This window comes from Odontesthes bonariensis, chromosome 8 (assembly GCF_027942865.1).
Source record: "Odontesthes bonariensis isolate fOdoBon6 chromosome 8, fOdoBon6.hap1, whole genome shotgun sequence".
Taxonomy (NCBI): Eukaryota; Metazoa; Chordata; class Actinopteri; order Atheriniformes; family Atherinopsidae; genus Odontesthes; species Odontesthes bonariensis.
In genome coordinates, this window is record NC_134513.1 from 13,965,642 (window position 1) to 13,980,125 (window position 14,484).

At 43.4% G+C, this 14,484-nt stretch overlaps 1 protein-coding gene across 3 annotated transcripts in view; it reads left to right on the forward strand.

The window, feature by feature from the left end:
- tmcc3 (transmembrane and coiled-coil domain family 3) overlaps positions 1–14,280 on the forward strand; it is a 51,070-nt gene extending 36,790 nt beyond the window's left edge. For all 3 annotated transcript variants that reach the window (XM_075471829.1, XM_075471830.1, XM_075471831.1), the window contains 4 exons: positions 4,107–4,271; positions 7,311–8,092; positions 9,766–9,901; positions 11,415–14,280. In XM_075471829.1, coding sequence (XP_075327944.1) covers positions 4,107–4,271; positions 7,311–8,092; positions 9,766–9,901; positions 11,415–11,720 — 1,389 coding nt within the window. In that variant the 3' untranslated portion in view covers positions 11,721–14,280. The remainder of the gene's footprint in view (positions 1–4,106; positions 4,272–7,310; positions 8,093–9,765; positions 9,902–11,414) is intronic.
- Positions 14,281–14,484: the final 204 nt, after the last annotated feature.

The following is a 14,484-nucleotide window of genomic DNA, read 5'->3' on the forward strand; positions in this document are numbered from 1 at the left end:
GTGGGTGGGGGGGGGGATTTAGTTGTTCGCGAAGGAAGACGTGTTTGGGTTCCTCATTTCGAATTTGTCTCTACTTTTGTCTCATGTTGGTTGAGAATTAATGAACGGATTGGAGGCGAGAATAAATAGCTCACCATCCTGTGTGGTGAGCAGCAAAAGAAAAGGTTTCCCGTGGCAATATCCTGTGTATGTGCCAGGCCGTCGTCTCCCGGTGGCAAGGTCCCCACTCACCGCTCCAGCAGATGAGCTGACTTAAGGCGCTAGCATGGTTGCCGCGTCTGTCACGGCGGTGGTGGACCGTGACGTCAAAATGACGTTTCAGGCCTGGCGCTTCCCTTGAACAGACGGCGCAGCGCGTTGTCGTGCACCAGTCGATTTTTGTAACTTGGCGGCGCCGAGCACAACGAACCGGATGGACCGATGTGAGACCAGGCTCAGTGAGGAGGTGCGTTTGTACAGGCAGCTGTACGAAACTGCAGTGAAACAGCACAGGGAGCACGTAAACTCCCAAAACTGATGCACAGAGATGGGCAGAACTTTGGGGAAAGAGGGAGAGTTCTGTAAGAATGTGTGGAAGAAGCTACGGGACAGATACGTGAAGGCAAAGAAGAGGGCAGAGACTCTGTTGATGCCGGGGGCTTCAAACCTTCACCTCTTTTAACTGAATTAAAAAATTAAAATGATCCGAAAACTGCAGCAGTATCATTAATTACAGTATTCTTGCTCTTGACAGCGGCATTGTTTTCTTCTCCACTTTCGTGGTTGTAGAGTAGAGGTACCCTTAACGTAGCAGCGCCACCTCTGTGACGGAGAAAATTGCAACTACTGGCGCGCAACGACTTGCGCCACTATATAGGGTCCTATGGCGGGCACGAACTCGTGACGTCATCAACACCGCTCGCGCGAGCAGACGCGGCAACCATGCTAGAGCCTTAAGTGGGAGTTGGAGTAGCACTTGCTGGAACACTCTTCCTTTTTTTTTTTTTTCCACTTAAAGCGCACACGCAGCACAAGCTTCGCCTCCAGTTTCTAATCTTTCCATTTGAGTACAGAAACCATATGCAAATCACTCCTCCTTGTGTCTTTTACTTGCTTATTTCAGTTTTAAGTTTTGTTTTGTGTCGGACAAACTAGAGATCCTTTTTACCCACACTGGCAGCATGGCTCGTGACGTGTATAGGGAATTTGCTTGGCCATGCTGAAATGTTATAGCTATTGATGTACGGCAATAAAGCTAAATTCAGACTGCCCCAATCCTTGGAGAATCCTTCAGATTAGAGGATGTTTATTCTGCTACTGAATAGTAGCAAATGTGGTGATTCTTTTTGGACACTATAATTTAGTTTGTGACCAAAATCCGGACTCACTCTGACTTCTTGTTGCTTTGTGTTATGCTGATTGTTGTGCCCAGTGGAACCTGAACAATTACTAAAGCCTATCGATTCATTTCCTGTTTAACTCCAGTTCAGAATGGGTATGTTTTCCAGCCGCTTGTGGGATTGAAAGGGCAAGTGTTGCTTGACAGTTAAACAGAATTGAGAAGAGCTAGAGCTTGTGACATCTTAGCGAGTGGATTCAAATCGATGGTGTTTGCACCGATCAAAGCTTCCAGATTTAAACAGAGGAAGCTGCTGATGTTATATGAATTAACCAAATGAGCCACAGGGGCTTTATCTTTTCTTTTTTTCTTGGTTTGTGGGCTCTCTGCTGGGAAAAATCTGATTTGCAGCATTTTTACAGCAACTTTTATGGCCAGTCTCTCTTTTTTCTCAGAGGAAATTAAATGGAGCTCACAATACTCGGGAGCCACATCAAATCATAGATTGTTTCTTGTGGAGCCACATACATTATACTGCCCAGATTGCAACAAGCGAACATCCGCGTATACCCCTTTTTAATTCCCCAGCGGACAAACGCCCTGGTGTGTTGTGTTTTGGCTCCATGTCCACCCGACTGTAAAACACTCTAAATGTCCTCAGTGTAAACCGGGGTCGCAGAATGAAAAGTGTTCAGTTATCCGCTCTGTAAAGCAGACACGCGTGTCCCCTCAGACATGTGGTCTCTCTGTGTCTTCACGTGTTAATGATTTCCAACTCTCGCCCTTGGACCCGCTTTTCAGCGGATGCTGTGTGTGACTGTGGCCTGCCGTCTGCAGTGTCATGGCTGATTTATGACCCAAGCTGGGAGCGGAAACTCCGAGGAATATCACGGTCATTGCAGTGAGCTCGTGTACTGATCCTTTCTGATATCTGCACCTGATCTGATTGTGAATTGTTCTGTTTGTATATTCTTAATTGAGCTTTAGCCACACTTTATTTCCAACTAAAAAAAACACTGGTTTTGGGTAGAGGATTTTAAATGTTTCCGTCTGACACAAGTTCTAGACCCTATTATGAGAAGGTTGGGGGAAAAATCCCGGCCCAACTCTACATTTAGGTGAATAAAATAAGTTTCCAGATTTTCTTAAGAGCTGGAAATGGACTTCATGACCGGCACAATTCCTGAGTCATTACTGCTTCACGATTTGGATTAGATAATTAGATGAAGCAGTCATTTTTCACTGTTTTAGGTTTGAGTGGTGCTTGATTGTGACCCGACGCAGTACTGATACACCCCCCCCTCGTCTGCCTTCTTTCAAACCTTGGACGCCTGAGTGGATAAGTGAGGTGCTCAGCTTCTCACATCTGACATTTTGACGAATTTCTATTGATGCATTTGGATGGTCATAGATGAAATGGGGAAGGAACATTGATCCGGTGTTCAGTGCCAATAAATGACTCTTCTTCAAACAGAAAAACATTTAATACGTTGTTGTTTTTTTATTTTATTTATTTATTTGTCAACTTTAATTTGAAAAAAAAAAAAACGTGTGAAGCATTTCAAACATGGGTTTATTCAGCCTTCTTGTCTTGTCTTCTGGTTGGACCAGTGGATGGGTCGTATATATGATAATCTGAGGGTGTTTGCCGCCTGTATCGAGGAGTAAAAAAACAAGTAGCTTACTGCAGAGCAGTGATTTTTACACGAATGGCTCTGTGGTGAAATAAGCTAAGTTACTGTTTTGATGCCTTAGGACTGCTTTGCACAGTTCGGACTGATGATCGCTGACTCTGCAGGATGAATCGCAGGCTGAACGGCTAAAAGCCACAGGACACAATTAAAGTGTCCTGTATTCTGCTCGTCTCTGTCTGTGAAAGACAAAAAGAGTTCAGGCACAAAAACCCGCCCTCAGGGTATGTCAGCAGTTTGCTTGTTTATGAGTGATTTTAAAGCTAAGTCCGTCTGCGTGTGCTTTGCTGCCGTGGCAACTAGATACTAATATTTTAGGTTTCCTTACATAATCGTCTGCTTTTTGTCAATGCACAGAACTAGAGGCACTGGAGGCTGTTTGTTGGGAGCTCAGGGCTCCTTGCTGCAAGGGACCATTGTGCAATCGTCTTTTTCCCCCTTTCCCTCCAGTCTAAACACAAGAATCCTGCCAAGACGTCTCTATGTTCTTAATTTCCTTTCGCTCTTGCCAAATGCTTAGGTGTTTTTCTCGCAAAGAGACAAAGCCGAGACACACAAAAGATGTAGGAAGCTGTTCTCTGAAGCCACATAAACACACCTGCTGTTTTATATCAGCGGCAAGATTATGCAGCAGGTCTGTGGTAAATACTTTTTTGCCTGAAATCCTGAAGACTGCTTCATCTTATGTCTGTGCAAAGGCTGCCTTTTGTCTGCAAAATATGCTTTTCTGCTGACTGTCAACGTCGCACTTACTGCGCTCATTTTCTCTGTGGTGATGCCGAGTCGTTTTAGTTGTGACATGAACAGGTCAGGTCTTTGATTTGTCCAGTTATCTTATTTCTTTACCGCCTACGTGTTGTTTGAGACGTACCAGCGGACATTCATTTTTTTTTTTAAAGTCAACCTGCTGATGTCTGTTTGGAGCTGCAGGGTTTTGCTTTTTGCACCAACATCTTTCTGCTGTCACGGCCCGACTCGTGGGCCACAATATAAAATGAAGACTGACTATTTGTGAAAAGTAATGTCTCATGTAACGGTTTGTTGTCTGCTTCTGACTTTCAAGCCGAGGCCCTAACGCCGTATCACTGTGTCCATAGGCGGAGCGCTGCGATGTCAACAGCCTCAGCATCCCGGTGCCCATTCGTCGCGGCGGCTCAGAGTCCAACTTGGACGTGGTTGACAGTATAGGGAACGATGGCGTGGGTCTGGACTTCACAAAGGGAGCGCTGGGCATTGACAGCCTGCAACAGAAGATCCTTAAGGTCAGAAGAAACCATTACTCCTCTCCTTTTGTCTCTTTCTGATTTACTCATGTAGTGAGTGAGCCATCATAACGTGGGAGGTATGATTAGAAATCCCCTTTGAATCATTTCTCATTTACATTCCAACTGTGGTAGTGCAGACATGAATCCAACCATTTCTCTGGTTTATTTCCATCACCGCTGTTTCTTTAGAAATTAAACAAAATTTCCGAGTTCAGTTGCATGGAAATAGGCATCAGTGCAATTTTTTTTGTCATAGATTTAAGAGTTTATCCAACAACTCTTGAGCGTTATTAACTAACTCTGTAAAAGGCTACTCTTATCACCCCTACACACAAACAAATAAAACCTAAGTTAAACATATTTATTTGTAGGTTACCTTTTCTCTAAAATGAGTCCTGTAAATGTGTTTTTATCTGCATTTATTCTGCAATGATCCACGTATTCATTTGTCATTTTCTTTTTGTTTACACCCGCTGAACTGGGTATGAACCTCTCCCATAAACCAGCAGAATGATTAGAAGAAAAAATAAAAAGAGCATTTTCGTGTTTTTGTACAAAACAAACTGTAACTCCTGAGTGTTATTTACGGTGGCCCTGAAGTGCAAAACACAACAGCTAAAGAGAAAACACAACGGCAAAAGAGAAAACACAACGGCATTAACCAAAACGGAAAAGGTAGGTACCCTCGGGCGAAATAAATCATTGCTGATTGGACTGGTGGTGGTCCGTGCTTTAAACCGGAAAGACTATGGTTTACATGTTTTCAAAATAAAAGCGCTGCTAGTGACAACGTACACGCTGCTATTAAAGAATATTTAGATGTAAATATCCCGTCTTACATGCTGCTTTTTGATGTTAACAAAAAGATCTCAAAAGATATTGACAAGATGTTATTAACTTTCTATGGCGGAACAAAAACCACTATATTAAAAAATCTTTAATAATGAACTCATATGATAATGGTGGCCTTAACATTTTAGACTTTTACACTTTAAATAATACTTAAATATAGTTAAAATAAAAAATAAATTGGTTTAAACCAGGGCTATTCAAATGGCGGCCCGCGGCACAGAAGCAACACCTGAGTGGCCCCAACTTGTGGTTCAGCCAAAAAAAGCAGAGAAAAACGGAAAAACACAGTTCGCGAAAATTAGGTCAAAACTCCTACAGTAGATCAGAAATTGAATGCAACACTCCATGTAGCCTAGGAACACACAACCAACCCACAGGGCAGCGCGTTGTTTTGAAAGTTACTGAAAGTTAGCAACTCAACTCCAACTGAAAAGGTACGTCCCTCTCAACCCTCAAAAGAAAAATTGACGATGAAAACCGTCGTGTTAATCCCGCCTGGGCGGTTCTTTTTTCTTCAGTTAAACGCACCTTGTGATGTGCTACGGTCAGAAATGACCAGAATGTTACTTTGATTTCATTTCAAAAGGGAGACAAACATTTTGTGACCAAAATATTCTTTTTAGTATTTTAAGTGAAAAACAGCATTGCTGTTACCTCAGGTTCTATTTATTTAGAGACGTTTTTAATGCACTTTTTGATGTTCTTATGTCAGATATGTTTATTTCATTTCAAAAGGGAAAACCATTTCATCACCATGGGTGTGCCCTTTGTGTTTTAATGCCTGGGTTATTTCAGCAGTCAGAGTATTGTGACTACCTCAGTTCATTTAAAAGTTTTGAAATGTGTTTTACAAAAATATGAAGAGGGGAAATGATGAATAAACATCACATGTTATTTCATTATACTTGTGTTGGTTTGAAATTCATCATTACCTCCTCCTTACCGCTGAAAATGTCCGGCCCAGCTTAAGGTCTCGGTTTTAAAATCTGGCCCAGCTGAATTTGTAATTGAATAGCCCTGGTTTAAGCAATGTATCAAGAACCCATCTTCAATTTGGAACTTCATACCATGTATCTATGTGGGGAAAAATCTTTTTGTAGCTCAATGACCAAGAAAGAAGCTGTTTATGAAAGAAGGATAGTTTTGAGGGGATTTTTTTCAACATTATTATTACAAAGTAAAAAGAAATTTAGGCTTTCTAATTTAGAGAAAATAACATTTAGTATGAAGTTCCAAATTGAAGATGGGTTCTTCATAAATTGTTTAAACCAATTTATTTTGAAAGTATTATTTGAAGTGTAAAAGTCTAAAAAGTTAAGGCCACCATCATCATATGAGTTCATTATTACTTATTATTTAATATAGTATTCTTTAATAGCAGTGTGTACGTTGTCACTAGCAGCGCTTTTATTTTGAAAACATGTAAACCATAGTCTTTCCGGTTTAAAGCACCCACCACCAGTCCAATCAGTCTAAAATGTTAAGGCCACCATTATCATATGAGTTCATTATTAATGATTTTTTAATATAGTGGTTTTTGTTCCGCCATATAAACTTTAATAACATCTTGTCAATATCTTTTGAGATCCTTTTGTTAACATCAAGAGATAAAGCAGCCTGTAAGACAGGATATTTACATCTAAATATTCTTTAATAGCAGCGTGTACGTTGTCACTAGCAGCGCTTTTATTTTGAAAACATGTAAACCATAGTCTTTCCGGTTTAAAGCACGGACCACCACCAGTCCAATCAGCGATGATTTATTTCGCCCGAGGGTACCTACCTTTTCCGTTTTGGTTAATGTCGTTGTGTTTTTTGATTTGCCGTTGTGTTTTGCACTTCAGGGCCAAAACACAACGACAAAAACTCTGCAGGGTGTCGGGTTTCTGACTATTTACAGTTGATTATCCCCTGTTTCACCCACAACTTCCCAGTAGTAGCATTCAAGTCAATTTTAGTGGGCAGATTTAGTGAAGTAGTTGTTTTATTGAGGCCTTTTATACCAGCCCTGCTCAGTCTGTTGGTTGGAGTTCATCAAGGGAACACTTTTTTTTTAAAAGAATATCCTCCTAAAGAGGATGTTCATGTGTTAATTTTCCACATTAAAAGTGAAAAAAAAAATTTTTTTGCAGCTATTTTCATTAAAAAAAAAAAAAAAAAAACTTTCTGTCGCTCCAACTGCAGGTGACGGAGCAGATTAAGGTGGAGCAGACGGCACGGGACCAGAATGTTGCGGAATACCTGAAGCTGGTGAACAATGCCGACAAGCAGCAGGTGTCCCGGATACGTCAGGTCTTTGAAAAGAAGAACCAGAAGTCTGCCCAGTCCATCGCTCGGCTGCAGAGGAAGCTGGAGCAGTACCACCGACGCATGAAGGACAGCGAGACCAACGGGAAGCACGGCCAGAAAGATGGCAGCGGCAAGGAGTCTGGGACACACAGCAAGGAGGGCAGCCTGCGGGACGTCAGCGCCACCGGACGACACCCGACGCTGGACAAAGTGAAGACGATCGGGCCCGGAGTGTCGCTCTCGCCACCGTTCTTCTTCAACAAGTCCAGGGAGTTCGCCAACCTCATCAGGAACAAGTTTGGCAGCGCCGACAACATCGCCCACCTAAAGAGCTCCATGGAGTCGGGGTCGGGGCTGCAGGTGGAGGGCGGAGCGAGGGGTCTGAGCGGCAGCGCCACCACCGTCGCCAAGTCGACAAAGTACCAGAGCGACGACGAGTGCTCCACGGCGACGTCGGCGTCTGCCGACTCAAACGGAAACCCGGCGGGGGGGTCGGGGGCGGGGTCCGGAGGTCCGGGAAGGTCCGACTCCAACGGGCGTCTCGTGGAAGTGCTGGACGTGGTGCGGGAGATCAGGGAGGCTCAGTCCCAGCTGGCAGAGGACATGGAGACTTTGAACACGCAGTTCAAAAGAGACTACAGCTACTTCACCCAGGTGATGCAGGAGGAGAGATACAGGTGAGCAGGCTCAGGAATAATCCCATCTGTGTACAGTTGTTCAACTTGTTTTAATGTTATGTTGGTTGGAACACTTTTGCTGATCCTCTGGACTTCACTAGTGAACAGAATTGAGCCAGCAGGGGAGAACTTGCAACGTGGGAATCGGATCCCTCGCTCTGGCAGGGACTGTGTGAATTTAGAGCCCTACAGAACAAACACACTTATTATGGTCTGTTGAAATCCACTTCCTCACAGATTTCACTGATAGATGGTAGGCTGCGCGTCTCTTTCTTGCCCTTTCTCTGAAGTCAAAACCAACTGTTCACATGAACAGGTCATATGGACCGTTTGTCAACAGTCAGTAGGAGCCATGAGTCGTTGTCCAGAAAATAAATAAAAACCAGCATCCAGTCAGAGGGTCTAAAGAAGAGGGAAGACATGAAGAGATCTGCTGAAACGGTCTTAAACCTGAACTGGGCTCCGTCACAGGTCACGTTTTGGACAGCTTTAGTCACCGGCGCTTCTGCTGCAGTTACATTAACAGACAGGTAGAAACAGCAGTGGTGGGTTGATTTGACATATGATGACCTTCTCATATGAATCTGACTTTATGTCTGAGCCAAACAAGAGACAAGCGTTTGAACTGTGGCTGAGGCTCCTGCTCTCTGACCACATTATGTTATTTTCATCTGTTCCCATCCGGCGCCTCTTTGTCCAACACACAATGCTGCACGTCTGCTCAGTCGATGTGAGCTCTTACAGCCAAGAGAAAACTGTAATTTAGAAGGAGTTGTAGTCTTTTGTGTGGTGCGGCTTCACTTCTGACAAATAGCGGTGTGGAGAAGGTGTCCTTCTGCGTGAGGTGAGCGTCGCGTTTTCCTGGAGTTGAAAGCAACTGCACAGACTCTTCATCAAGCTCTAAAATGTACAGCAGTGATTTTCAGCTGCTTCCATCCATCGCTGCTATGTTTCGCTCCTGTTAATTGTATGAATAGATGAGCATGAGATATACTTATTATTGTCCCTTTGGTACAAAAGGTCTTCTTCATCGTGCAGCTCATAACTGTCAATAATGAAAACACCAGTTATCTTATTCACAGTATTCAGCCTTGAAACTGAAATTTGAGCAAGAGCTGCAACTTTTGGCAATTAATCGAGAGAAAATGAACCGTTTCACTTACCGTCGCTGCTGACTGTTTGGAAATGTATTTCAATGTGAATGTACTCAGGTTTTGGACCGGTGGTCGGATCAAATTAAGCTTCTGATACTCAGAATCATGGATTAAGAAATGATCTGCAAGTTACTCAGTGAAGGAAATAATCATTCGCTGCCCCTTTCGAGCCATCTTTACAGAGTAAGAATTTGCCCACAAGCCTGAAATATTTTTTTATCCCTTATCTAGATCCACTGTATGTGTAGATCTATGATAATGACAACCCTCCTGACTTGTTAGTACATAAGCTTTGATGGGCTCGGAGTCGTAATTAAAAGCTTTTGCATGCTGAAAATAACAGTAGAGCTCACCCACTGTTGCTAAGTCAACCAAGGGCAGCAGCTTTGTTGCAGCAGTAGATAAACTGCTGTAGTGTTTGGTGCCCACACACACACTCAGTTATGCATTGTTTCTCCCTCTGTCCTCGACACGCTGCCTCCACCTCCTCTGCATCGTGTGTGGGCGTCCGTCTGCCAGGTATGAGCGGTTAGAGGACCAGTTAAACGACTTGACGGAGCTCCACCAGCACGAGACCAGCAATCTGAAGCAGGAACTTGCCAGCATCGAGGAGAAGGTGGCCTACCAGGCCTACGAGAGGGCCAGGGATATACAGGTAATGCATGTTAGACTCACACAGCCCATACAGTGTTTCAGAGTTGCATTCATGTTTGACTAAAATCTCACAGTGACGATGGGAGAGTTAGACGGCCGCGTAAAGGTCTCTCCACACATCCCAAAGATTCTCTTGGGGTTGAAGTCTGGACTCCGTGATTGCCAATCCATGTGTGAAAAGGATGTCTCACACTCCCCCAACCACTCTTTAACAATGTGATGCTGATGAATCCTGGCGTTGTCACCTCGGAACACGCCTGTGCCATCAGGGGAGGCACGAGGCATGATAGGTGCAGCACTCCATCCACTGCACTGATGTACCCATCACTCTGGATCAGCTTCAATCTCCCGTACAGACGGGATATCCCCATGACAACCATATGACACGCGTCCATCACTGGTTCCCACTTAAACGTTCTCAACAGTGATGTCGGCGTGACTTTTTAATGGACGCTAGTTGTTGTTTGGTCTCAGTGTGACGCTGTAAAGGAGGTGTAGATTCGGCCTTCAGGGAACGTCTTCTTTGGCTCTCCCAGAGAATGTTTTCTTCTTTCTAATTGTGGTGTATAAAAATGCTTGCGACTATCTATTCTCCGCATCATTTCGTGAAAAGATTACCTTGAGTTCTCTTCACATTGCGGTTTGAGGATATGACCACGTTTCTCCTTCCAGGTTTGAATAATGTCACTGACCATTCTTAACCCAGTTTTGGCATTTCCAGCCATCTCTTTCAGCTGTTTTGTTTGCCTGATGCATACCAATAATTTGACCCTTTGACCTCTTTTCCACGACCACAGGATGTGCCTTCTAATATGGGTCCTCGGGGAATCAGAGGCTACTCATCGCATCAGTTAAGAGTTAAATGAATTGTTGTTACTGAAACATATCAATCAATCACTGCTGCACTTTGTCGGCGGGAGGCTCCTACATATCTGATTGTTAAATCTAGGTTTTTTTCATTATTATTTTGACCGGCAGTGTATTAATTAGCATCAAATTACAGCAGATGTTTTGGATGATTATTTAGATGGATTTAAAGTTAAAGTCCAGCAAAACAGCGTCGCCAAATAGCTGTTGTTTATCATGCAAATATGCCAAATTATCTCTCTGTTGCTTATTATGATTATAATTGAAAGATTCGGTGGATTTCTTGCTGGTTGAGATTATTATTATTATTTAGTTTCTCGTGTTTTTTTCTTTGGTTTTGATTGTTTAAACATTCCAAACTCGTAGCAGAACCAAGGATCATGCGCTTACAGATGTTTTTGCTTTTGAAAATGAATAAAAAATGAGACAGGGGACTGTGAGATGAAGAGAGCTTTATCTCTTGGTAACTTTCCACACTTGAGGCTTCCAGCTTCTCTCATTCATTTCCGATGTGATGAACCACTCCTGCTCACTTCTAGCGCAGCTGATGTCGCCCTTCCCCTGTGACTCACTGGTTTCCACTATTTCCCTGATCTTTAACCTGATTGTCTGTGTGTGTGTGTGTGTGTGTGTGTGTGTGTGCGCAGGAAGTCCTGGAGTCTTGTCAGACTCGTGTGTCGAAGCTGGAGCTGCAGCAGCAGCAGCAGCAGCAGACGGTTCAGCTGGAGAACACCGACGCCAAAGTGCTGCTGGGGAAGTGCATCAGCATCATGCTGGCCATCGTTACCGTCATCCTGGTGTGCGTCTCCACTGCGGCGAAGTTCACCGCAACGCTGCTGCGCAGCCGCGTCCACCTGGCGCTCACCTGCGTGGCCGTGTCTGTGCTGGTGCTCCTGTGGAAGAACTGGGAGCATTTACAGTACACTTTGGAACGATTGCTCCTCCCGCACTGAACGGGGACAGAGCAGGAAAAACCTCGTCCGAATTCTGGCCACGGGTGTCCAGGATGTGTGTCGACATGTAGCCTTACACCTGCCTGGGCTCCACGTGGAGCCAGACGGAAGAACAAGAGTTAGCACAAAGATAGGTGAACACAACCTAACAAAAATGTGACAAAACGCTGCCGTTACCTTGAGCCACCACAGGGAGATGTGTGGGACCGATAACCGATAAATGGTCTGCCGGCCGCTCTCATCTCCACCAGGAGATTCTGCTTTCACCAACAACACACACGGAAATCTGAATATAAATGAGTGGGCTCGTATCTGGGTTTGTGTTGTTGTGTCCTGCCCTCAAAGGGAAGTGTGTGTGTGTGTGTGTGTGTGTGTGTGTGTGTGTGTGTGTGTGTGTGTTATAGCAGCACCTCTCACCTCCAAACAAACGCTCTGGCTGTTTTGTGGCCAGTTGATCAGCTTTGAACCCACACTGAATGCCTCCTTGTACACCAGCGAGCTGTGACAAAACATCCACCCGAAGGTTGATTTGTACCGTGTGTCTGTTTATTTATGGGATCGTTTTTTGTTGTCTGTGTCTGAGACGCACATTGTTGTAATGAGTCTGAATGTGTATTTCTGTGCATTCATGTACTGTACGCCTTCTTGTGTGTGTCTATGCTGTGTTTCTAAAAAAGGAACATTTGGACATTTTGGGAAATGGACTGTGAACAGTTTTTTTTGTTTGTTTTGTGTGCTAAATATGAAGCTAAAGTCAGGAGATGTGTAGCTGAAAGGGAAAGAAAACTGCTCGCCCCGCCTTTGGCGATAAGAAAATCCCCGCATCAAGTTTACCCATAAACATAGAGAGCTGATTCAGCAACTCTTACATGGATCCTTGTGAAAAAAATCTGCTGTTTATGTTCTAATACTTCGAAACTACGAGCATCGGCTTATCCATTGTCTCAGAAGCTACTCAGTGTCCTGCTGTGATCGTAGATGTTGGAGCTGTGACATCTAGGGCTTCTGGGAAATGAGGTTCATGATCTTTTTTTTGACATATGTAGAAATGCGCAGTAACGAAAGACATTCTGTTTGTTATGTCTTCACTGGAACTAACCTATGGTTCTTTAGTAGATAAGTTAAAAATTCAACTTTTTAGTTTTACTGGGCGTCGAATGCGGGACTTATTTCTTTGAAAGAAGCTTTAACTCTCTGGAACAAAACCCCAAACAAAACCGCGGTGTAATGGTTTGTATACTTGTTCCTGCAGGTTAAGCAAACATGCACATTCGTGACCTTTAAAGGTGCTGATCAGCGGATTTTTATCAATTTCGGTCAGAGCGTAAAGAGTGAAGCGGTTTCCATCTGCTTTCAGTTTTGCCCTAAGCTAAGCTCCCACCTGCTGGTTGTTGCTTTGTCTGGAATGAGCGAAAAAAAATTGGCTAATTTTCCCAAAATGTCAAACTGTTTCAGAAAATTCCAAGAAAGCTTCTGAACTGCCTCTTGTCTTGTTAAACTGATGTTTTTTGGGTTTTTTTTTTTTTTGGTTAAAGCTATATAAACATCAATGTTTATGTCTTCAGGTAATAGTTGCTCCTTTAAACCATTTGAGGAAAATTGTGCTATTTAAGCAGACATGCACATTTGTGTGAACATAGACTGTGAGAAGTGAAACTTAAGTTTAAAAAATGAGAAGAAAAACGGGTGTATGTTTTTTGACAATATGAGGAGGAAAAAAAACTCTAAATGGAAGCATGTTTGACTCATGAAAATGCCTTTTTAAGAGATGACCTGAACAAACTAACTGAAGCCCACGATGCTGTGCTGCATTCAATGTCAGAGGGAATAACGGCAAGATTTTAACAAAAGGATTTAAATACATAAAAAAACTCAGACTACGAGTGACTACTGCTGTACATTTTAATTACCCACTGTATCTCCTTTCAGCCTTTCTCACACTTGACTCTCGGAGAGCTGGGATGTGACTCATCTGAGATGAAATGACACAGAAGCTTGTGCCATGCTGTGTGACTTAAGAACTGCAACGATTTAGAGGTTGAAGATTTGGTCAGAGCACTTAAAATAAGTGTCTTTTCTCACTCTGAAATGTCATGAATGTCTACAAGCAGCAATTGCCACCCTGGAAACTACAACGAGTTGTACTGTCGGAATTGGTTGCGGCTGTTTTTCCCCACGCGTCTTGAATGCAGCATTGCGCACTGGATGGAGGAAACTGAACAATGTAGCTCCGATCTCCCAAGCCCTGAATCAATGCGATGATTAAAGGGCTAAATGGGACTCATGCCTTTTCAATGCAGCTCGTCTCTTCTGTTGTGTGACTCTTATGTTTGTGTCCCTTGAGAATGAAAACACAAAAAGCCAAATAAGGAGATTTTTAAGGAAGTTTTATTTCTTTGAGAGAGTCTTGATTTTCCGAATTGGCTCAAACACTATTTCTGTCAGGAGACACGCGCCCTCTCTACAAAGCTGTAACTCTGTCTCTTCTATGTGGGCTTTAGTTTTCTGGTTATGGGTTTTCCATAGCATTCTTTTTTTTTCAAATGATAAAATAAATCTTTGTTTTTCTTAGAAGATGACTTTTATTCCTCACATCTCATCCACTATAGAGGAGCATCATCCACCGGGACTGAGAAGATCAGTGAAGATCAAACCACCCCACAGGCATCATGGGGAATTCATACATAAAATGAGAGGGTTTACTTCGACCGACGGTGGCTGTGCAGCGTGGTGCCCTGGTGCAGAGACTCCTGAAATTTAGATC